Consider the following 24,314-nt stretch of genomic DNA (forward strand, 5'->3'; position numbering starts at 1 on the left):
GGGCTGAGACCCGTCTGTGTAACATACTGGCTGAACATATGTAATTCTTAAGGTGCGAATTGACCACTGATCTGTTATAAGGTTAACAAGACATTTGGATTGCTGCAAATCATTGTATCTGCACTCCAGGACAGAGAAAGATTTGAAATGACAGCACTATATCTGACAGCTCTCCCAATTAAAGGGGGTTCACTATTTGATCCTCTTGTCTTGGTAGATTGATTTTTCAATTTTCGGGCGCTGTCTCAGGCAACAGTGTCTGCTACACAGCGGAGAACGAGAGGAGCCGTGGGGTCTGTGGGCTACGGCTCCATCTCAGCCCTCTGTGGCTCATTTAAATTGATTAGGCAGCTCTTTTGAGAAAATCCTCTAAGACAATTTACTGTATAACCAGTGGCTGACTGCCAAAGATGGACTTTTGATTTTGCGAACCCATGGCAATATTCTTTCCTCCAATGAGTACATGACTTGTTGGCCCTCTAATTGATGAAGGAAGAATATCCATGAATAATTTACATATATATACATGACTTATGTATATGTCACACGCAGTCTCTCTCACACACACACACACACACATACACACACATACACACACACGCACACACACACACACACACACATACTCAATATCCAACCCTTAGAGGAAAAACCAAATGTCATTTCATGGCTTTAACAACACAGACGTGCAAACACTCAGTACATGCAACCGATTGCTCTCCCCTGATTTTATTTTCTCACAGAACTTTACCTGGTGCCCTTAAATATACCCTGGGGTAATTAGTAGGCCGTCTCCAGCCAGTGCGTGTGCCTCATGACAGGGCAGCAGGGGCCGCTGCAGAGACACACGTTCATACCGTAAGTGCAAACTTGCATCTGACCAAACCGAATGGAGAACGGCCAAGGACGGCTTGGGCCGCGTCTCTCTCTTTGAAAAATGCCTGCCAGAAATCACGCAGCTTTCTCCCACAACAATAACACAGTTATCCAGCAAGTTCTGAACGATGATTCATTTTTCAAACACCCGAGGACTGGAGACAAAAAAAAAAAAAAAAATGCAAACACTTTAATTTAAAATGTAATCAGCAGATGTGAGCCTCTCAAAAACAAAACCTTCATGTGTTTTTTTGTATTACTATTATCGTTATTTATGTTTATCACATATTACAGTAAGCCTGGCTTGTAGATAAATCCAAATGGAGGCGTCTGCGCATGAATTATGAATCTGAACATTGCTCACACTCTGGGTAAGAAGACAGATAAAACAATTCTGCTCAGTTATGCATGGACACATAGGAGAGCTGTGGGAATGAGCAGGACAATCACAGTTAGCCAGAGGGTTTCTGAATGACATTTAATGTAAATAACTAGCAGATTTTTTTCCCATGAAGGGCATGGCACTGACATTTTGGCACAAGGAATTTTCAGACTAGACACATTCAAACAGGACCTGACAGGGAACCGTATTTTTCTCCTATGCATCCGTACAAAAAGTGACCAGAACATATAATGAGGTGGCAGTATAAAACACATGGAAAACACTACAACTGTAAGAGCTAACTATCCCTCTTGCAGTGTTGCTGCAAAACATCATTTTTTCTTAACGTTGAGGTTGTCAAAGCAGCAAGCAGCCTGGGGTTTATCCCATGCACAATCTGAACTTTGTTCAAGCTTAGCTGACATTCAGATCCAAACTCCCCCCAAAGTTACTGAATATAGCAGTGCAGACAGATAGAGACAAGAACATGCTTCTTCACAAATGACTGCTAATTAGCAAATCCACAGGTGATGAGGGTGCTGGAGACCCATTCTGTTTGCAGGCACCGATTCGGACCTCTTTTTTTTTGGGTCCTTTTTACCTTGGCGTTTATTAGCATAGTGATCCTAATGTATTTATTGAGCTGAATGAACCACAGGGTTGTGAAACCCAGTTGGCCAGTCTTTTTCCAGATTCAGAACAGCGGGGGTCAAAGTTGCCTCTTTGGTGTATTAAGCCTGTTCGTTCACAGGCGGCAGAAATTATAAACGGTTTGCACTTTTGCTGATCCCTTTGGTCTCATTCCTAAATATGCTAGATAGCCACTCAATGGAACATGGCGGCAGAAATCAAGAGATGTGACAAGGCCTTTTCTTTAAAACAAATGAAAAGGTGAAAGTATTATCTACATCTACAGAAGGAAAATTCAATGCTAAAAACATTAAAATGAGTCCAGTACAGTCCTTTTGCTCTGAGTGGGGACTGAAGCTGGCATGAAGCAGACACTGCCAGATTTTCTTCTGTAGTCCCAGCTCAGCACACTGTGGTGATACTGAAATGAAAGCCAGGGTGTTTCTCCTCACTGTCCACAGTGTTCACCACTCACTCCTCACACCTGGAGGGGAAACAGAACAGAAATATGAGGCATACAGAACAATAATGATACAAGCCAGAAGACTCGCCTTACCATGGCACATGATTATAAACAGACAATCCTCCACCATGTTTGCAGTTGCAAGCTGACACTGAGGGGGAAGGTGGAAGATATTTGCTGATATTAGCCCCCGTCTTCCTTTGTTGAGCAGATATTACGCGGTCTGATTTAAACGCCGCTCCGGCTGGAGTGGACATCGCTGCTGCTCCTGTACTCCCTCTGCGGCTGGTGTCACACTCTCGCCCCCAGGCGCTCCTGAGAGAGAACCGAGGGACCGGGCACCGATGCCAGCTACATCTCCAACCGCTCCGGGTTATTGCAGCGCTAATTGGTACGATGAGACCTGAAAGCGTGGGCCTGCATTCGCAACCAAGCCTCAGACGAAGGCGCAGGGGTCAGGCTAGCCTATTTGCAGCGGTCGCTCCATTGTACTAAGTGCACTCCGCTCTGTCGCTGTTTTAAAAATGCAGTCACGGACCGCTGTTAAGAAGCCATCAATTAAGCCTCTCCATTCCAATTCCTTTCCATTTTGCTCTCTCCATTACCACAGGTAACTGTCTCTACATAACCTTCAGGTCCCCAGAGTATTCCCATGTGACTTCCAACAGCAGAAAGACTGCTTTTCAGTGCAATGTGAAAGAGACTATTGCGTTAGACTCACTCTAACTTATCCTCATTGTTAGAGAACTTATACTGCCATGGAAGCCGAGACTGTTTAATATTTGACATCCCTGATATTGCTGAGTATGGGTTAATCCTATACACCTGGGAATTAGTCTAGACTGGCAATAAAATGACAAAAATACTCAAATTGTATTTAATTTGAAGGGTTTTTTTCCCCACTCTTTTTATTGCAGAGAGAGCATGTATGCATGCGTAGGTATGACTGCACATGTGTATAAATGTGCTGTAATACGAGGGGAAGATTGTTTTCCTCTTTGTTTTAGACATAGTGCTGTAAATATTTTGGCAATGCTTGTTTTAACCTGTCAAACCAATAAAGCTCATTTGGAGTCTGATGTGATTTAAATGGCTGGAGTTGCAGACACTGTGCAGATGTTATACTCGGCTGCATAAGATGAAAAGTGTTGGTGTCATTCTTCACTTGTCTCATTATTTTTTTGCCATTCTATGAATATTGATGTGGCTTCCTCCCAATTTCACTTGCTTGTGCTGATCTTTTAACTCCAGCTACCTTTTATTCTATGGCTTCAGCGTGAATGTACTTTAAAAAATGCACATAAAAATGGAAAGTGGCCATAAGATTTTGGGATAAATACTAATATGCAATCCCCTTTTCTGCCTGGAGGAGAGAGTTCTAACCACTCCATAAATCCTTTCATGCGATAGCTAAGGGGCCATGAAGAGTCTCCAGAGCTCTTATGAGGCAAATCTCAATGGATTCTGCTGGCTTTTGTTATCCTCAAAAGCTTTTCATAACTTAATGCTATTAATGCTATTTCTCTGATTCAATTTATCGAAACAAAATTTGAAAAGAAACAGAGGGGTGTGTGTGTCTGTGCATGTGTGTCATATATATATATATATATATATATATATATATATATATATATACACACACACACACACACACACACACACACATACATATATATATTTTGTAACCATGTGTCCATCAGGGACCAGATGAAGTCAGCCTAACTGCTAAATCAGATCCAGGCTTCAGTTACGTCTTAGCCAGAAGAAAACACACCCAACAGTTTCCCAGAAAGATGTGTGAATCAGCCAAATTTGTTGGCACAACTGAAAGAGCAGCACTCCATTTAGAGACAGAGTGTAGATCCTTCTCGCATTCTCTGAGATTTGGAGAGAGTCTTGAGTGATGCATCACTCAAATGAACACATATTTTGCATCATCTTCAACCTCCCAAAAGTTTCTGTTAATTTTTTCTTTTCTTTTTCTGCTTGCAGAGCTCTTTTTGAGGGTGCAGTGTGGGTAAGAAGAAGAAATCTGTCAGGTAGGAGCTTAGACAGTGGTCTAACAGCTAGATTTCACATGACATGCCAACTTACCGAAGGGTGAATTTTGCTAGAACTGAATGGACTTACACTGGAAATGATAGGAATTTCATTGCTCTGTGGTCTGTAGCAGTTATATTGCTGTATTAGCTTTTGTATTAATATTTCGTTAGGATTTTATTTAGCTAGCTAGCATTCATATACAGTACAACCAAGATTGCTGTCATCTGTTTTCTGATAACACCAAAGAATGTCCACAAATGGCTATAACAGACATGGGAATTTGTTGAATATGAGCAGAGACCAATTCTGAGATAAAATAATATGGGGTACTCAAACATTTTCAGTGATGTAATGTGGTGGGAAAATTAAGATGGAGAAGTAGCAAATAAGGAATAAAACCAAAACGATCCAAGTTTGGGTGTTTTTTTTTTGCGCGGCCATATGAGACTACCCAAATTTTGTACATTTAAATGAGGGCATGTGTCACAGAAGGCACGGGAACTCAGGGTTACTGTGGTTATGTACTGTATGTAGGTTGCTGCATAAATCTAGGGTACACCCTGCCATGGAGCATATGTGCAATCCCAGTTTGCTTCCCTCTCCCAAACAACTTTCCTCCATTCAAGAAATGCGGCAACAACACAGAAGACAACATTAGCAGTGAGGCAGGAAACTGACGGACAGCTTCATTTATGTAGAATGCAGGAGACACTGCACTAATTTACACGGGCTACAGGAGATTGTGCGCCTAAAAAGCAGCTGCAGAGCAAGCTTACTGTAATGAATAAATGCACACTGCATTCATTTTTTCCCCTCATTTGCATTGAAATTGAAGTGCCATATTTCATTTGATTAGCTTCTCTTTTTTAATACCTGCACTGCACTGTACAAAAAGCTAGCTACTAGTCAGACATTTTGATGACACTCGCATTAAAAGAAAAACTTTTCGGGGAATTCTGTAATCGATACAAGTTACATATTACACAACGTAGCACTTCACCATTGCAAACTGACACAAACAACCTCAGTAATGAATGAGCTTCAGAAACACCTGAACCTGGGAGATGAAAATATGTAGAAAGCAGAAGGCTTATTTAGTTTAAGTTAACCTGTCAGTGAGAAGATTTATGCACAATATATGCTGACAAGACCTCTGCTGCTGATCATCTGCAAGTTTACATTTTAACTTTTTTTGTGTTAATATATGCCCATATGCCTGGGTGCCTTAAAGGAGGTGAACAGTTTCAGTGTACATACATATAAAGTACATACATGTACATATAATGTAATTACATACAAATATATATGTATATGTATATATGTAATACAACGGAATAACTAAGACCTTTAAAATTACAAAGTGGGAGGCTGATGCCACACATCTGTGCGAAGCTGCTCTGTCATGCCTTCACACAAATGTCACAAGCTGCTCTTGCATACGACCCCGCTGCAACACACCACAAAGGTTCTCATGTGCAATCGCGTTTCTTTATTTTGCATCATTCCCACCCCACCTCAAGGCCCCGCGGTGTTAATTACGGCTACTCCTTCCCCGGAGCAGGAGTGAACTGTGAAAGTGCATTAATCTTGATTCTCGGCTCTGGCACAAAGCCGTGTTTGAAGAGACTCTCGTGGCAAACCCCAAAGGTGGAGTGATTCATCGGCAGAAAAGAGGAAGAAGAGCGGGAAGGGGAGAAAAAAAAAGAAAATAAAAAAGGCCCAAAAGTCCAGTGCAGACTGCGATCACTCCATTTTCTCTGGGAGCCCGGGCACCTCAGATGGCATCCGATTCATTTGTCCACGTCAACAATTTCGTCTGTCCGCCCGATTCATTTTCCAGATGCAATATGACAACAATAGGAGCTTACACTGGCTGCCTCCTTTGTTCAGTGTGTTTATTTATTTGATCTTGTCGGAGGTTAAAGGTCACAGATACACAAGCCCAAAACCTGGCTGACAGATGGCCGTGGCTGCCGTGTTCTCAGCTGAAAGTTTGTCTTTGCCTTGCTGCGCCCTGAAGGATTTCCATTGTTCTTGCTTGTTGTGTTTGTGATCACTCGGTTGTTGCAGCAACTCTCATAAGGCCTCATGGAAGACAACTTGAGTGCGCGCGCTCGCAAGCGCATTTCGAGGTCAAAGAACAGGATTCATGTGAATAGTCTACCTCAATCGAACAGAGCTCAAACAAAATCCCGCACTGTTTGTGCGGAGAGGGAGAGAGAGACACCACAAAACAGGCAGGGACAGCCGCTCGGCGGCGTCCTTGGTTCGTCATTGCAAAGTAAATAAAATGGAAAGAATGAGATTGTAAAACAAGCCAGGTATAGCGTGTTTACTTTTGACAAGAGTTTACTTGAAAAGGTTACCTTACGATCACTTCTGCCCCCCGTCACATGGGTATGAGGCGGAGGTTGAAGTAGAGATTTCCATTTCTTTACATGAGTATGTGCAAGGTAGCAGAAAAGCTTCCCTGCCATAGCATGCAGGAAACCTGACATGTCAATTTTCACCAGAGATGCCTGTGGGTCTTCCAGGTAGTGGGGGTTGGGGTTATTTACTAAACTTTTTTAACTTCAAAATTTAAAATGTAATGTCTTAATTGTTAAAATGTTTTTTAAATAAACATTTTCTTTGCATATAGTACTGCCCTTCTACACATACCTAGAAGGGCAGCGCCTTTGTTTTTACCTTCATTCATGAGTGAAATTGATGTTAAAAATCCATTCGGATGGGGTCTCCCGAGTGGCTCAGCCAGCTAATGTGGGCACAGGCTGGTTCGATCCCAGGCATGTAATCAGCTGACAATGACCCGGAGCCCATGGCAGCAGAACAAATCGCCTTCGTTCCTCTTGGGGTGGGGGTGGGTATGTCAGCAGGGGTCCCTCGCCTCTCTGCTGCAGCGCCCTCTGCTGGTTCGTGAGGCACCTACAAAGTCTCTCAGTGAAGTCAGTGAGGACCCACCCCTACTCCATGTGCCCTGTTGTGGTGCAGTAGGACTGGCAGTGTGAAAACATCGCCATTGGCTTGCATCCAAGTGCACTGGAGGATTGCGCTTGTCCTGCTTCAGTGATCTTGTGCAAACGTTGTGGGAGCGCAAAGAGTTGAGCCTAGCGTACAGCTGGCCGTTCCAGAATTATGTGTAAAAAAATGCAAAAAGGACACTGAAAAATCCATTAAGATGAAAAAAGTTTCTTCACTACTACTAATACTCATAAAATAATAAAAATACTAATTTGACATTTGTAATATGCACGGTTCTCTGAAGTGGTTATGCCGGAGGGGAGTTCAACGGTTGTCAGTCCCTTCACCTTGGCCAGAAAATAATTAGCTGCCCACTGCAGTAGATGTGCAAATATGAATTTTCATTTCCTGAGTGGGCGACAACCTCCACTCCCACCCCACAAACACGGCTTACCGTATTTCCAATAAAGACAGAGTGAAAAACCGGGAGGGAAAATGGCACAGACTAGAGCTTTAAAGGACACCAAGATAAGCTCCTTTTAAAGCTGTTGCGATGTGGGCAACTACATGGAAAAATAAAAAGGCTTCGGGTTATGATGACAGAGTGGCAGGGGATGGAAGGCCGTTGGTTACAGGTACGTAAGCATAGCTCCGACAACGGGCATGTCAGTGTGCACTTTCGGTACATGCTTTTCTGCAGGCTGACAAGTGTCTGGAAGGAACAGCTTACATGAAGGCCCTGGATCCAATCAGCACTCTATCTGTGCACACGCATGCGCGCACACACACACACACACACTCACACACACACACACACACACACAAACCCATCTCTCTACCCTGAAGGACACTCATTATCGGATGAATTGCTAATTCACAAAAGAAAGGTGTGGTCCGTTATGATGAAAATTTTCAAAGGAATAAGCAATGTGAGCAACGTCTTTTCGTATAAACGAAGTAATGCATTTTTTCGCTTCACAACAACAACTACAATAATAACAGCGTAGACAGGGAATGTGTTAATGTCACTGTGTTGTGGAGAGGGAGACTTGGTCTGGTTCTCCACTCTGGTGGTTAAGCTCGTTGCCTCCCTGTGAAAGCCCCCCACTGCTACAGTAAGGATAAAATGAAAGGTAGCAGTGTTGACCTTGACAATACCATGTTCCGTTGAAATTAAAAGTGATGCATTGTGGGTAAAAAAAAAAAAAAAACTACAGGACTCTCTTACTGGTCTGTGGGTCTTTGGGGAAGAAACATCATTGTCCACTCTTCTCCCCTTCACCTCCTTTACTCTAATACTCACAATATTGCATCGGAAGAGTTCACAAGCAATAACCTCGTGACTTTTTTTTTTTATATAAAGCTCTGTTGAGTTTTCTTATCACTTATGGAATCTTGTTTCCCTGCAATGTGCAGTTTATCTCTTGGCCCAGTCTGTCAGTGTACAAACATGAACATCTTAAAGCCCTTTCTTCCTTTCATTTCAGTGGCGTATGTTCTCACACGGCGTATGTTCTAACATCTGTAGTAGAAGCAAACACACTTCTGAAAGGTACACATTAAAGAGCCTCACACCGTATGTTGCTGGAATAGTGTAATATTCCCATTTGAGAAAAGCCAAACCCTGTGTTTACACGCCTGAATTCTATAAACCCCTTGATGTTCCCGACATAGTCCTTTGATTAGCTTCCTATGTTGAAAACACCTTGGCAACGCAGAGCGAATTAGCACTGCTTTGGATTAGAGTGGCATCGATGCAGCTCTGTATTTACGAGGTCGGGTAAATATTCGCAAAAGCCGTGGATTCCTCTACCAAGATGCAACTCTTAAACCGTGTTTGTGCTTCCAATCCGGGGTTCGGTGCCTTCAGGAGCGATGCCGACGCGCTGGCTCCCGCTGGGAGAGTCAGGCGTTACGCGGCTGATAAGAGGGCCGGCCGAGCGTCCCGCGCGGCCCGAGGTAATGGGGAAAGTAATCTGTGGGAAGATCGGGCCTCCGCCTGTGTGATTGAGGGGCGCGGGGACGCGAGGACGCCCGCGCTGGGACCCCGGGAGGTGAGCGTTAAGCAGTGTTGACGGGGTGCGCCGGCGGCCGCATGCGGACGGAGCCCCCTATCGAAACGAGAGGCCGATAAAACAGCCTCTGGGACTCGTGCGTCACCTGAGATGCGAAGCACTGCCAGAGCCACGGGGCTGGGAGGAACTCGCGCTGTGGACTGCGCTGATACGCGCTCATCTGCGGTCTGACTAATTCACGCTGGATAATTGAGTCCTGAGGCGGTCAGTTTCTATACGGTTTAGAGTATCCTTCTTTTAAGAAAAAAAGCACACAGAAGACAGGAAATCTATGCACACTTGGCATGTGGACTATTCCATGGAGAGGACCTTCTATGCTAAAACGCTAATGGCGAGGGATAACCATATGCTCATCAGCAGCGGATCACATCGGATCTGTGACTGTGTCCCCTTACGCCTGCTACCAGGGCAGAAATCTCTGATAATGAGTTCCATGATGTAGAAAGCTTGTTGTACCATTGTGCCTCCTCATCTTTTATTGTAAAATCCACATGGTTCTTCATCAGGTAAATTTTAGGTCTGGATTTAACCATCTGTCCTGTATCTCACTATGTTGTGCTAACAGTTAGCCAGTTTCGCTTCTGGGAGTCATCAGTCAGTTATTTTCCACTTTCTGAAATCAGCACTGCCTGGGCTAAGCATATGAAAATGAATAAATAAAGCAATACAGGAAAGCAGAGAAAGAGAGAGAGAGCGAGAGGAGAGCGAGCCCAACTCCTTCCCCTGGGGCGGTGTGCTGCCATTATCGTTCTGTCGGCCCGCATCAGTGTCAGGCAGGTCGGCCCCGTTGCCTAACCCACCGGACAGAACGCCATCCGAGCGGTCTGCTGGGATACTTCCTGCACGGCCGCGATCCTGCATCAGCCTTGTGTCCCCTGGAACCAAAGGTCAAACCCCCGCGGAGGAGACGCGGCGTTTCCACCACGGATTCCTCCAGGAGAGACGCTCGTCTCGATCCGGCCTTGGCTTCCCTGCCTTGGCTTCCGCTGCCTCTCCTGCCTCCTTTTCTTCCCCTTCCATCGTTCCGATGTCTCCTAAGTGACCCGTTATCTCCATTCCCTCGCAAACAACAACACGGGGCCCTCAGCCAAAATAAAGAAGCAAATGAATCAGCGAGGAGGGAGCCATACGGCGAGCGTGACAGCGCCGAGTTATGCTACGAGTGGGAGGAGAGAGATTAAATAAATATTTGAGGGCTCTGTTCAGGAGAAATGGAGGGGGGGTGTCATCTGCCACTAATTGTACCTACAGGGCCTGTCTGTTGAGCCGTATTAATGCGCACACTCTCAATGGAAAAGAAATTAACCTAGAAGCTCACTTCTAGACTCCACTGCTACTTTTTGGTCGTTGTTGAGGGTTTCTTTCGTTCTTTTCGCTGTGTGTTTCAGACATTTACATTTAAGAGGGAAGTGGGCGAGAGACTGTCTTTGTGAGGAAAGACAAAAAGTTTAATTCCAGGCTATTCAGACATTAGGGCTGGGAAGTAGAAAAACACATGTAATGGAGTTTCATGTATTCATACAGTAACTGTATTCTGTTGTATTTAAATGTGTAACATGAGTAGTCAGATTACTAACTTTTACAGAGCTTTGTTTTGTTTTTACTGCTAAGTAATTGGGAAAATAGACAATGTATGAATGAAAATCTCCTTTTACATGCATTAGTATTTCAGGTTTAAGTACCCCACCCCCTTAACAGGCTAGACTTTTAAAATGCCCAGCATTCATTCTTGCTGCATTCAGGTTATTATGCCCCGTAACCTTTCACCTGACTCGTGTTAAAAACCTACTTGTAAACTTAGCTGGATCCAGCTGCTAGCTAGCTAATCTGTAATTACATTACATTAATGTCATTCAGCAGACGCCCTTATCTAGAGCAACTTGCATATGTTACAATTTTACATGTTATCCATTAATACAGCTTGATATTTACTGAGGCAGTTCTGGGTTAGGCACTTTGCCCAAGGGTGCGGTAGCAGTGCCCTAGCAGGGAATCAAACCAGCAACCTTTCAGTTACGAGTGCTGCTCCTCACCACGCAACAGTGCTGCCCTGAAATCTTTACTGAACACCTTACCCCTTTTATAAGGCAGAACACAGCAGAAGCCCACCCTGGAATCTACCCGGTGACAGAAGTCCTACTACCTGCTGACAGGAGTTACCACAAGACAGGCAGCAAAATGGTATCAGCTGGTTATCGTGTACAAAGCCCTCTGTATCATATGCAAAGATACTGCATTAAAATGGAATCAGCAAAAAGATTTATTGGCTGGAGATTTTAAATGAATATCCTGTTTTGTATATCTGGATTTAATGAGCAATAGGTTTTGAACTTTACTTCATCAGATTGACTGTGCAGAAATGGCTCCCTTGTTCAAGTAGTGAATGACACGTTGCAAAGCATTTCAGGTTCGCCAGCTTCCTATTGGATTTGCAGCTTTGATAGCCATGAGCCTGTTGACACATTGTGCATTGAACAGTGGATGTTTAGCACACAGGTGCTGTAAATTACATTTCTGGTTCACTGCATGGTGAGAGCCTGCAGACTTCCTGTTAATGGTCATAAGCTTGTTGACTTCCACACTGCCAACCAAACCAGCTGCATTCTGTTGTTGTGTATCAGTGCAGAGCGTATTTTCAGCTTCCATGGTTACCCGTTAAGGCAGGATCCAAGCGGATTTCTGGACAACTACATATTTTTCTTAAATGAATAGTTTATCTGATAAAAATCCTGAGATAAAGAAACTGATATATTCTGTTTGCAAGTCTTATAATAACTCATGATTAAGATCAGAAGAAATTAATCTAGTAAGACTATTTGCCGAAATGGATGATGCTTACAAGGAAATGAGAGAGTGAGGAGGACTACAACTGTGTGAGGTTAACAGCCTGACACCTAGCAGGTTTGCAGCATCTATACAGAGCTATACTGTGCTGGATAAAATGTAATGGCCTCTTCATCTTACACTTCCCGCATTATCAACTTATATATCATTGTGGCATTTGAACATACAGTAGGTATTCGCTCAAGCATATGAAGCCATACATATTGCCAAAAAAATGTCCTTGAAGTAATCTGATTAAGTACCAGAGCTTTCATGACTGAAATTTGTCACTGATCAATTAAAGTGGCATGTAAATTACTCTGTATTTGGATATACAGTAACTCTCACAACCCTTTCAGTAAGGGTTACACAATTCAATTACACTATTATAATGTACTGTAGTATTATTGTGGCAGTATGTTATAACACCACAATTAACCTGGAATTTGTTTGGTATTGTTATGCATGTATCTGTCGTGCCACCATTCATAGTCTAACATATCTCCAGGTGAGGGTCAGGACAATGAGAGTGCCAGAACTTGGGAATGACGTCTGGAATCTACAACATGAGCCAGTGTGTCTGATCTCTGCTTTTCCCTCTACCCCCGAGGAGGGCAGTTCATTCCCCACACACTTACATTACATTACATTACATTATAATATTGTCATTTATCAGATGTTCTTATCCAGAGCGACTTACAATTTTATCCATTTATGCAGCTGAGTATATGCTGAGGCAATTGTGGGCAAAGTACCCTGCCCAAGGGTACAATAGCAGGGCTCCAGCAGGGAACTGAACCAGCAACCTTTCGTTTACTGTTATCTGACAGAAAATTATGGAACAGGGCGGGGGGTGGATCACCCTCCTTTCAGTTTTTCAGGAGGGGCAGCAGGGTAATTACTCACCGCACCAGTTGCTTTGGGCTCCGCCAAGGTCGTGCCAGGTATTCCTTACAATCATATCTCAATTTGCTTTGTTATTCTAATATGATTTAATACAGCGCATAGACTTATTTCCTGTATTCTCCTTCAATGCAAGGTAATTAAAGCACCACAGTGGGCACTTTGGGCTTATGAGACATAAAACCGTCATTAATACCTCCCAGGATAGCCTAGGGTCTAATTGGTTGTTTTTTTTTTCCTCCACAGGATCATCCTAACTAAAATGCTTTCTCATGAGAGACGTGTACTAGTCTTTTCATTTTATCATACTTGTGTTTGTTTACGTGTTAAAGGCAACAGAACAGACTAGCCAATATGACTACATAATTCCAAAGAGATTTGTAAATAGTGTTATGCTAAAGCTTGTAATTAAGCTTCAGATTTAAGAAAAGGGGAAATCCAATGCTGTATATAAAATACCACAGCTGACATACTGAGGACAGCAGAAAAATCATTTAAATAACTTCTGCTATTCTTTAAAAAACAAAGATTTATCATTTCATCATTGAACACATATTTGAAAGGAACTTATAATGAAATATAACTTTCTCTAAGAAGCCACTGGTGCTTGAAAAGTTGTTTAGCTAGGTGTATGAACAGAACACCCAGTAAACAGCCCTCACTTTATGTGCCCAATCTATCTAGCCAAACTCTCCTTGGTTTTGCCACAGAACAATCCAAGATGCATTTCAATAGGCAGAAGGCAAATATTAAAAAAAACAAGGCTGGAGAAAACAAATATGGCCAATAACTGAGAAAAAAAAAACTTTCACTATGAAAGGTAATGTGCTCCACACTGCAAAGAGTCAGTAATCGATCAATAAACTGCCATACAAATACCCAAAGCATCGATCCTCCATGATTCAGCAGAGGAGTCAGGTATACAGTCAGGTATACAGCATATTTTGCAAATGTTTGCACTTTAACTGAAGGTCAGAATCTTACAGCAAAAAATCAAAAAAATCATCATATAGTTACTGACATACTGCTGTCTTTACTGCTAATTGCTTTGTATTTCTGGGAATCACATCCTACATAATGTTAATTTCATTCTTTGTAGCGCACAGTTTAAGGATAGGTAAGATAAAATATAACAACGGGACACACACAATGAGACAGAGGCATGTTGGCAGTGTGGTATTAAGGTAGATTCCCCATTAAAGCTGTACTGCAGAGTGCTGGGGGCAGGGGGGGATAAAAAAGGAGGCATCAGATTTTGTATCATTAAGCTGTGAGGTAACTTCTCTCTTTCCTCCACAGGTCACCTGCTCCTGGTCACACGCTGGCTCCTCCCTAATGTGCCCCCCCCCCCCTTCCTGTTTGGCGAGTGTACTTTAAGCGGACTTTGATGCACTTCCAACTCGCTAAAAACATATGCTGTCCAGCACTTAATAAGCACCCCACGTCTCTCTGCCAGTCACTGCAGTCTGCCACCTGACTTATTTTCCAAGACTGGTACCTTGGATTTCTCTTTCATGCATGCAAATCTAAAGGTACTCAAGGACTCGGGCTGTTTACTCTGTAGTGTTGCATCACACCTCTAACATGAACATCCAGCTGAACAAATAATACTGATGAAACCTAACTGTACCTGAATGGCTGAAAGCCATTGTTTTTGTTCTGTATGAAGTATGAAGTATGAAACTGCATAATATTTTACAGTAAGAATGGCATAAAAGATTCTCTGCTTTTTCCCTTGTCTCACCGCGAGAACTTCTGAAGTGAGGCAAATGTGATCCACCAGTGCACCCGCAAGTAGTCAATGGCTGTTTTTTCCACAATGCACCACAACGGATCAGAGGGTGATTGCAGAGTGGGTAAATCCCCACTGATGCCATCTGAGCAAGTGGTAGGTGCCTGAGAGCAGTGAGATGAGGAGGCCCTGCTGACATACCCACCCCAGCACCAGTGGAGTAAAGCCAATCTATTCTGCCGCTGTGGACTCCGAGCCAATGTGGGCTGATCATATGGCTGCTGAATGGCTCAGGCTAAACAAAGGAACCCCAAGCACAACGGAATTTTACAGACACAGCATGGTGGAATGAATATATTACCAGTGTGAACAATAATGTACCATTCAGCAACACTTGGTGGTCTTCACCAGAAAGAGAAATATTGATAATATAATTCAAACAGATATGACTCGTTACAGACTGCAGTTTCAAGATAGTAAGTCATTTGAAACAATATATGAAAATTATACCAAATAAAGTAAACAGTGACCTGATTGCTGTTCACTCTCAAGATAATGGCTGATGCTGCACACTGCTTTTGCAAAAATTGGACATTCTAGCACCTTTACCTGGACATTGTTATAGGGCTTTCAAATATGTTACTCAGTCAATTCAGCTTAAACGGCAAGACCTTCTTTGTTTCAGTGGATGCACTGTGTCTACCATTCAAAGACTGTGGAGTTATTTCTGGCATTTCTCATTCTGACAGATATAATGGAAAATGAGGGCTTTGGCTCCCATAGAGTCGCCTCATGTTCCATGGTGTCTGGATGTGTGTAAAATACATTCTGTCACATTGGGACATGAGTCACTGACACTATGGCTGCCAAACATGGTTTCCCGAGTTTCAAAAGCATTCACTTGTTATCACATCACAGTTTCAATAGCATTCACTTAGTTATCACATTTAGTTCACTTATCAGGTATGCTCTATGGAGACAAGAGCACTTCTTGTCAGCAGGTAATTTCTTGCCATGCCCAGTCATGGTCAATATGGTCACATTTTTGTTTACATTTTCACAGTACTATCTGACAAGGCTCCAATTTGGTATTGTCCAGGGCTATATTCCATTGGCAGAAGGGCACTTGTTCATTTCACCCCCTGCATACACATAGTGTGATGTGACATTCAATGCACGCAAGTCACATTTCCTTAAATACCCTCTTGACCATAGTTAGAATTCCTAAGCAATTCAACCTGCAAGGCCTCTGGGGTTTTTCTTTCTTGATACATTGTTCTAATATTACCTACGAGAAGAAACTACTTTTTCTCCATGTAATGGTAATCTGCTGTTCTTTATAGTACCCACTATCTCTAGACGATACTCTTCTCCTCTAACTAGCGCCTCTGGCCGAGTCAATTAAAAGACAGTGAAACTGACACTGAGACAAAGTGCTAATGTATAACACTGTCTGTTCAGGGGCGATGGGAGGTCTAGGGAATCTCTGAAAGATTTGTCAGATGCCACCAAAGTGTTCTCAGTGCACCTGTGACTACGAGGACAGAGAGGGTATGTAGAGATTCTCCTTTTTACACTAAAATGGAAACAAACCAGATATGAAGACTCTACCAAAATGACAGAGTCAACATCTGGCTCTGCATGGAAGGGAGGTCTTGCACCTCTCCCAAAGCTTTGCACCAAGGAACTGGACTGTTTTTCTCTTCCTTTCTTCTTGTTTCAGGTTTACATTTTAACACCTGGTCTTGGCAACTTAACGATGATTAAAAGTTATTCAGTGCAACACTGGTGACTTTCAAAATGAAATTTAAAGACAGGCGTGAAATCCCCATTTCCAAAATTAAAATGTCAAGACTTCCAAAACTACTTGATTGTCCTTTACAGAACTAACGCAGCCCCATGTCATCCAAGAAGTCACTGTTGGAAGCCCAAGCCAGGAGCTACTGGCTGTGATTCAGCTTCAGGATGAAAGTGCTATTACATCAGTATATAACATGATATACATGTTGGACAGATGCAATGACTGCAAACTTTGACACAGAGGTAGAACCTGTTGTAGAAAAAATATAAACTGAATTATAAGCACTATATATAAAAAATCTGAATGCATCCTTACCTGGACTTCCTCAGCTTTTCAGCGGTGTCATGGCTAAAACAAACGGAGAGGGGTTGTTAGCAATGCCACGTTACTGTTACAGTAAACTTCAATAATCTCAACAAGGACACGAAACAGGGAGAGACCAGTGGCACTAAACAGTGGCAGGACTTGCTTGCCTCAGTAATGGACAAACACAGACGCAGCTGAGCGAGGTCACCACATTAACCGCTGGCCAGTTGCCCAGGGCAACCATATTACCCACTTTGTTGAGACTCTGCTCCACTGACAAGCTTACTGTACACAGCCTTGTTATCAACCTAAAAAAGCCTTTGCCAGTGACAAATTTTATTTATTTTTTATATATCTTACTGTATCAAATCTATTACATTAGCAAAGTGCTGAGACACTGCTTTGCACAACATTCTTTTCTTAATATTATAGGCAATTGGCATCTTGTGACCTTTCTTTGTATTATAAAGAAGAGATCTGAACTAACAGAGAGGAATCTACAGGCTTCCAATTATCTTCTGGATTAGTTAAGCTTTAAAATAATAAAATAATATTATCCAGTTAAGTATTTTATAGCTTAACTGTTAGTAGCCCAAAAATAAGAACCCAAAAATTGGACCTTCGTATACTGTAACAAAAAAGGACAATAAAATAACAGCTGAACTTTCTCTCTGGAAAAATTTAGGAAATACACTTGTTGTATATTCAGATATTATAGTTTTATATCACGGCACCCATTTAGGCAAAAACTGAAAATTACTGACTGCTTGTCCAGCCCAGCAACCACATTTGAAAGGAAGCATTGAGCACAGTGGGCTCACCGATGTATGTCTTCAGGGGGCTCCTGACTGAAGAACATCATTAAAATCCTCTGGTAACTCGCTAAATCACATTCCTTGTTTTCAGGGAAGTGGCCAAGTGCAACACCTCGGAGCACTCCCAGCAACCCCAGGTTGAATTATTCATTCAGCTTAATGTTCCTGGGGCTTAATGAATAACAATTTCAATTATAGCCTAATGCGCAGGTACCCCCACCACACACACGCACACACATTCTCTCCTCAGCCCGCCTGTCTCTTGCTGTCGTTTACCCTGTCTTTGCACACCAACCTTGCCAAGGCTAACGTGGAGTGGAGGGCACAGCGGTTTATGTAATTACAGAGAGTGGCTGAGTGCTCATGTGGAGCTGCGCTCCAGAAAACAAAGAGGGCGGCCAATCAGGGGAGGGAGACAGGACACCGTACCCCATGGGGACACCTAGCTCCTGGTCCCAGGATCACACGAGACGGTGTGCCGCCGAGGCGGCCGAGGAGCACCGGTGACGTCAATGCCGACACGGCGGCAGGTCGATGCAGTGCTCCGCTCTCTTGTACGTGTCCTTTCTTTTCAGCTCCAAGGCAGCGCAGCGCGATCGTTCGATTTGTTATGCCTGAACAGCAGCGTTTTGGCTCATTGAATTGAGAGGACTGAGACATGTAAACATTCAGAGAAGTTTTAGTTTTTGCTGTTTACAAAGCTCCAAAATTTTGATTGTTCTTTTACTTAGCAGATGCATTCAGTACAGCACTTTGTTACACTCCACCACTGCCACTGGAGGGGTTAAGGTTAATCGGTCAAGGGATCTATAGAAGTACGCCACAATTTTCAGCCAGGAACCCTCCAGTACAAAGGCAACAGCTCGAAAGGCTGCTCTGTCAACGAAGCTCAAACCACTCCTTTACACTACAGACATGGCGGTCTGCCTTTTGGTCAGTCCTCTTAATGGGAACTCAAACCTCTATCCTGCACTTCTTAAAAGAGCGTGATGTATTTGTAATGGAGTGGAGAGCCCTTTTCACTGTTTTCTCTTGCACTCACAGCTTTCACTGCTCTTGAGGATGTGCTGCGAACCCCTCATTTTCTCTAAAACTTCTCTCTCTCAAAGCCTTTTTCATGGTTTGGCGTTCACCTCTTTGAGGGCTGGCTGATGACCTTTCTTAGGAGCACTTCAGCGAAGCACTGAGTTTATGCAACACAAATGTAACATTAATGGGTCAACACTGAGCCACTAAGGTAGCTGCCGTATGTTTAAGAGCCAAACAACAACAGAATGAGATACTGGTAACCTTTCCCTCACTAGAGCCATTTCGATTAAGCTGCACTCTGTGAAGCTCATACAAAAACTGCTACCAAATCTACAGAGTTGACAGTAAAGCTCCTAATGCTTCACACAAAACTGTCCATCCCTGCCTGGCCTGAGCCTCAAGCAAACAGCGACAAAGATTTCACTGTTTTAAATTAGTGACAGGAACTGTTCTAGAAGGAAAGCATAATATGTGCAGTGCTCCTCCCTGATAAACTGTCTTTAATATTACTATGTGAGGAGATAACATCAATAAGAAAGGTACTCTAATGTTTAAGGGGAAGTGGGAGGCATGAGAGCATAAAGCACAAGTGCCGTGGAAAGGACAGGCAGGAAGTACACTCTCCAAAAGAATGGGCTCCCAGGACATCATTTGACAGCGCAACCATAAACATTGTCTTGAACTCCGCTGACCTAATTAACAAAGAACATGCGCGGGGCCGTGCGCAATCACGCAGGGATGGGAACAGGGAAATTTCATTAGCGCTCACTAACATGTAGTCGCTGGGGCTTAATCTCCTCTTCCCGTCCTCTTCGGTGAGTAGAGGGCCATGGTCCGCCGCATACCTATTAACCACTGTGGTCGGCCAATAAGAACGGCACATCGACAGAAGGCCTCATCTGAGCCTCAGAGAGCAGGGTGATTAAAAATAAAAGCAGAGGAACACTCTCAAGTTCAAGTGCCTTTGCTGAGAGAGCTAGAGCGGGCCAAGCTGGGCCTAGCAACAGTGTTCATAAAACCCTCTGCCCGAAATATGACACAGTGACCACCAAAGAGGTTCCTTTCATTACATTCCCTTCACCTCTGCTGTATTTAAAGTCTATGCCTTTTTCCAGAAGGTGATTACACTTTTTATGAAGGTACACCATGAAAGATCCTACCTGCAAATAATGTTACATTTGTATTGGCCAGTTTCTGCATGCATTACATGCCTTCGCAATCCCTGAACATAGTACGCCCCTTTGCCCTCGATGAAGATTTTACAGTCGTAATGTATACTGTTTAAGTTCTTATATAACATTCTAGCAATTGTTATCCAACCCCTACACTAGCCTTGGCAAATCAAAGTAAGTAATGTACTCCATGAGTACCATAAAGCATAGCAATGGCTCATGCATCACACCTTAGAGGAGCTCGCCGAGGACATAAAGGGTTTATATTCACTCTTCCTATGGGCAGAGGACTCATTCTGACACAGTTTTTGTCAGTGCAAGAACTGGGTCATGATGTACATTCAGGGTACTTTGCACCACGAGAACGTGTCTCCTTGGAGCCCTGGAATCTGCGTGTGTGTGTGTGAGAGCCGGAGTGCAAAATGTGGCTCCAGCTGTGAACAGAGCAGCTCACACTGATTACAGGGAAGATCAGGGATTGGGTGTGGAGGCCTGGGGTTTGACGTGGTCGGGGGTAGTGTCCTGGTAGTGAGGGTTTGGGAGCGGGTGGGGCGTAGGTACTGTCAGCTGTGACGAAAACTGATCCTTGGCGCCTGGTTTATAAACCCAGGCCTTTAGCGCTGCTGGCTCCCTGATGAATTGGCTGCTGGAGAAAAACAGCATCCCGTCCAAATTCACGCGCCCGGTCCCCAAGTAATCACCACGCATTGTTCCAATCAGCCCGGCTTTCAACAGGGAGGCCCGCGCTCCCCCAGCCAGCTCATTAAGATAACACAGAAATATGTCTCCCCCATCATCCTAAATTTATTAAAGTGGGGTTCATTTCGCCTCCTTTGTTCGGCGCAGGAGCCTCCTCCATTGTAAGTACAATCTGAGCCAGATGGCGCAACAAAGCCGCTGTCTGCCGAGCTGAAGAGGCGCGGCTGACGGCGGCGAATAGCAGAGCATCCCTCTGTAGCAGTCGCTTGCGCAGGTGTGACCGGCACAGGGGGCGGAGCCCCGAGCACGAGACCCCTGGGGGACAAGCCAACCCAGGGAGCATACTAACCGTTTGGCTCCTGGTGGCTGCCGCGCTGCCCCGGACGCTTGACCCTATCTTTCTGACTGCGGGGCCAGGCCTGCATTATTTATGGGGTGCTCGCTATAAAAAGCCATCGTCTCCCTCACCTCCGAGCGACCCCCGCGCTCACCTTTTCAGCTTATTAAAATCTCACAGAATTAGCTTTGCCATTCGCGGAAAGGCTCGATAATTAAATCGGACGCGAAAAAAAAGAAGAAGAAGTCAAATGAATAACTTTAATGACATTAACACTTTGGGGAGAACTGTTTGGAATTCCGCGTGTGCTCACGCCAGCCTTGACTGAAGTGGAGACTCTCTCCGCTTGCTAATTGCAAAATTAATTCAGAGCTCAGCGGCACATATATTATGAGAAACGCCGCAGAGGTGCTGACAGAGAGGACCCCGCGAGTCCGGTTCAGAGCCCGAACATTGCGAGCGAAGGGCAGGGCGATGTTTTGATTACGCTCAGTCGTGGAGGCACAGCCTTGACACCGCGCTTCTGACAAAAACTATTACAGGTGTGCAGTTACTGACCTGTCTTAGATTCATCCTCTTCCAGCTCCTTGCCTTCTTCCGCTGTGAAAAGGAGGAAACGAGAAAACAATGAGAACAGTAGCCATAAGCACCATGTCCAATAATGACTGTAGGACAGCCTCGTCTTTTTAGAGGGCGGTTTGTTAAAGGATGCTGTATGCTCTAGGCTCATCCCTCATGGCTTAGTGTTAGGGGAGTGTGCGCTTGTACCTCATACCCCCTCAGCCCCCCCACCCCGACACAGTATGAAAAACAGTAAGCTGCACCACGGCTGTCAATTTCAGTGTCTAGACTATGACCACGCCCCCCGCTCCACAAGCAGGCCGAAAGCATGAGAAAAGGACCTAATGAGTAACACGATGTACATGGTGTCACTGTCAGTGCTTGCTCCTTCATTGCATTTCTGAGTGAACTTACAACAATTCCTGGACAGCTTGTTGCTCCTGTGCAATCTAGGCATCGCTCGCTTATAATAAATTGCATTTCTTGTCCATGTGCTTGAAAATTCTACCGGCATAAACAAGAGAATTACACAATGCAAAACCTCCACAAAACTAGCTGTACAAATGTATGCGTGTTTGAAGTACACTTTTCAAGCACATATGCATATAGGTCTACATTTATTCATACCTCCCACTCTTCAATTTCCAATCACCCTCCAATCTATTTTACATTCACATTTTACAAACGCGGGCTCATATGGCATATGCCCACAGGTTATAATTTTCCATTGCGTTCCATTCAAATTTTGAGCTTTTCAAGAGGGCTATGCCCCCCCCCCCAATCTTTTCATAATGCATTTTGCTGCTTTTCTCTACCTCCAAAGAATCATCATCGGCAAGATTTTCTGTGGAACACTTTCAAAAGGTCGCAGATTTAATCAGAGCCCTCTTCTGAAACCTGACGCTGGGAAGAGCTTTCACTGAAAAACAGGCCCTGCTCTGCCTCTCGCCTAACGAGGGCATCTGGTGCTCGAGGACAGCAGGTAGCAGGAAGAGCGGGGACCCGTTGCCATCGTTTCGGAGCCCGACTCCCCTCCTCACCTCTTGTGGTAATTCTGAACAGCTACTGAACTTTGAACAAATAAAAAAAAATAAAACGAGGAAAACTGGATTTAGGCAATCTCCGCGAACGCCCTCTTTCTCTCTATTCAAAGACTCCGAGGACAACACCTGGTCAAAGGAAAGTGCGCTCAAACCAAAACCAGTATGCCAGACAAAGAATTTCCACGGCAGGTGACAGGGTCGAAGCTTAAGCTCTTCCTCAATTTCTGCCACCGGGTCACTCGAAATGCCGTTCTTTTAAACATCAAATGGGGCTAAATGGACGGAACTTGAAAAGCTTATGTAACAAATATGTGTTGTGACTGTTTGGACAGGAAAAAAGAAAAAGAGAAGCCAGAGGAGCGCGGATTCCGTCCGAGCCCGTGCCTTTCAGAAGAACAGCTCGGCACCGCGGGAGGCATGTACCTGTGCCGCAGTCTGACGCCCTGGCGTTTGATGAGGGAAAGACCTTGAGAAATGGCTCTGTAGACTGCCATTGTGTTTCTCTTCACCCCCCCACTCCCCCCTTCACAGAGTTTCACATTCTGATGGAACAGCCTCTGGCACTGCAAGCAAGAGCCTCGGGCAAGAGCATTGGAGCAGCAAGAACTACAGTAACACAAGTTTTTATTTATTTATATATTTTATTATGTTTTTTTTTTTTTTTAGTTTTTTTGAGGACACCAGTGTTCCAATGTCAAAACAGGGGTGTCTGCAAAGGGTAGGTGAGAGCTGATTGGATTATGGAGGGAACAGTTCAAAAGGCAAACTGAGGGTGATTTCCCTCCTGACCCTTCCCCTTTAAGACAGGTCCAACAGGACTGGGTCAGTGCAATGTTCTTTTGTACTATAGCTGTTTTCGGTAAACTTTCAAGACATTTTGTTGGGCGCTTTGAGGGGGTAGTACTTCACAGAAATGTACTTGTGGACACTGATATAGATTTACTCATAGAGACACTAGCACACGCACAGATACCCTCCACACACACGCACACACAAACACACACATGCACGCTCACATGAACACACCAACACATGCATATACAGTACACATGCTCGCACATACGCACGCACGCATACACACACACACACACAAATCCTTCTGACAGGTTATCTTACAGTGAACTCTCTGGAAAATAACAATTAAATAATCTGTGCCCCACTTGTCACTTTATTACATCAGTATTAGGTACATTTATTGTATTAACCATGTCTGACACCTTGAAATTAATTTAAAACCTTCTGCAAAAAGACAACGAATGTTCAAATATAAGCTCACCTGAAAATGTTCACTTATTAGACACACTTAATGCCAATGGGTTGGTTTATTAGTGTTAGAAATGGCAGACCTAACACTTTAGTAGGGTTTTACGTTATGATATAATCACCCTCAGTGACATTTAGTGCACATTTTACTGAAATGGTGCGGTTAGGGAATGATCTGAATGAGGTCAGAAATCACTGTTTAATAGTGAAAAATGAAGACGGCCACTAAAGTTGTGAAAAATACCCATGAGCAAATGTGTACGGTAGGGAATTTGGTATGATGATCCAAATTTAACTAACAATCATGAGGTGATAATGGTGCAGTGAACCAAACGTAAACTCATAATCATTGTGTAAAAGAGACAGCTGGATAGGCTCCTGTGACTTCGACATCCTACTG

The 24,314-nt window shown here is 43.8% G+C and overlaps 1 protein-coding gene across 1 annotated transcript in view; it reads right to left on the reverse strand.

Annotated features, from left to right (window-relative positions):
- Positions 1 to 2,300: 2,300 nt before the first annotated feature.
- The window catches only part of LOC118788492 (CD276 antigen-like), a 61,750-nt gene continuing 39,736 nt past the window's right edge, over positions 2,301 to 24,314 (reverse strand). Inside the window, exons 6-8 of the mRNA XM_036544509.1 lie at positions 21,606 to 21,647; positions 17,005 to 17,037; positions 2,301 to 2,372 (exon numbers count right to left, since the gene is read on the reverse strand). Coding sequence (XP_036400402.1) covers positions 17,015 to 17,037; positions 21,606 to 21,647 — 65 coding nt within the window. The 3' untranslated portion in view covers positions 2,301 to 2,372; positions 17,005 to 17,014. The remainder of the gene's footprint in view (positions 2,373 to 17,004; positions 17,038 to 21,605; positions 21,648 to 24,314) is intronic.

This window comes from Megalops cyprinoides, chromosome 13 (genome assembly GCF_013368585.1).
Source record: "Megalops cyprinoides isolate fMegCyp1 chromosome 13, fMegCyp1.pri, whole genome shotgun sequence".
Lineage (NCBI taxonomy): Eukaryota > Metazoa > Chordata > Actinopteri > Elopiformes > Megalopidae > Megalops > Megalops cyprinoides.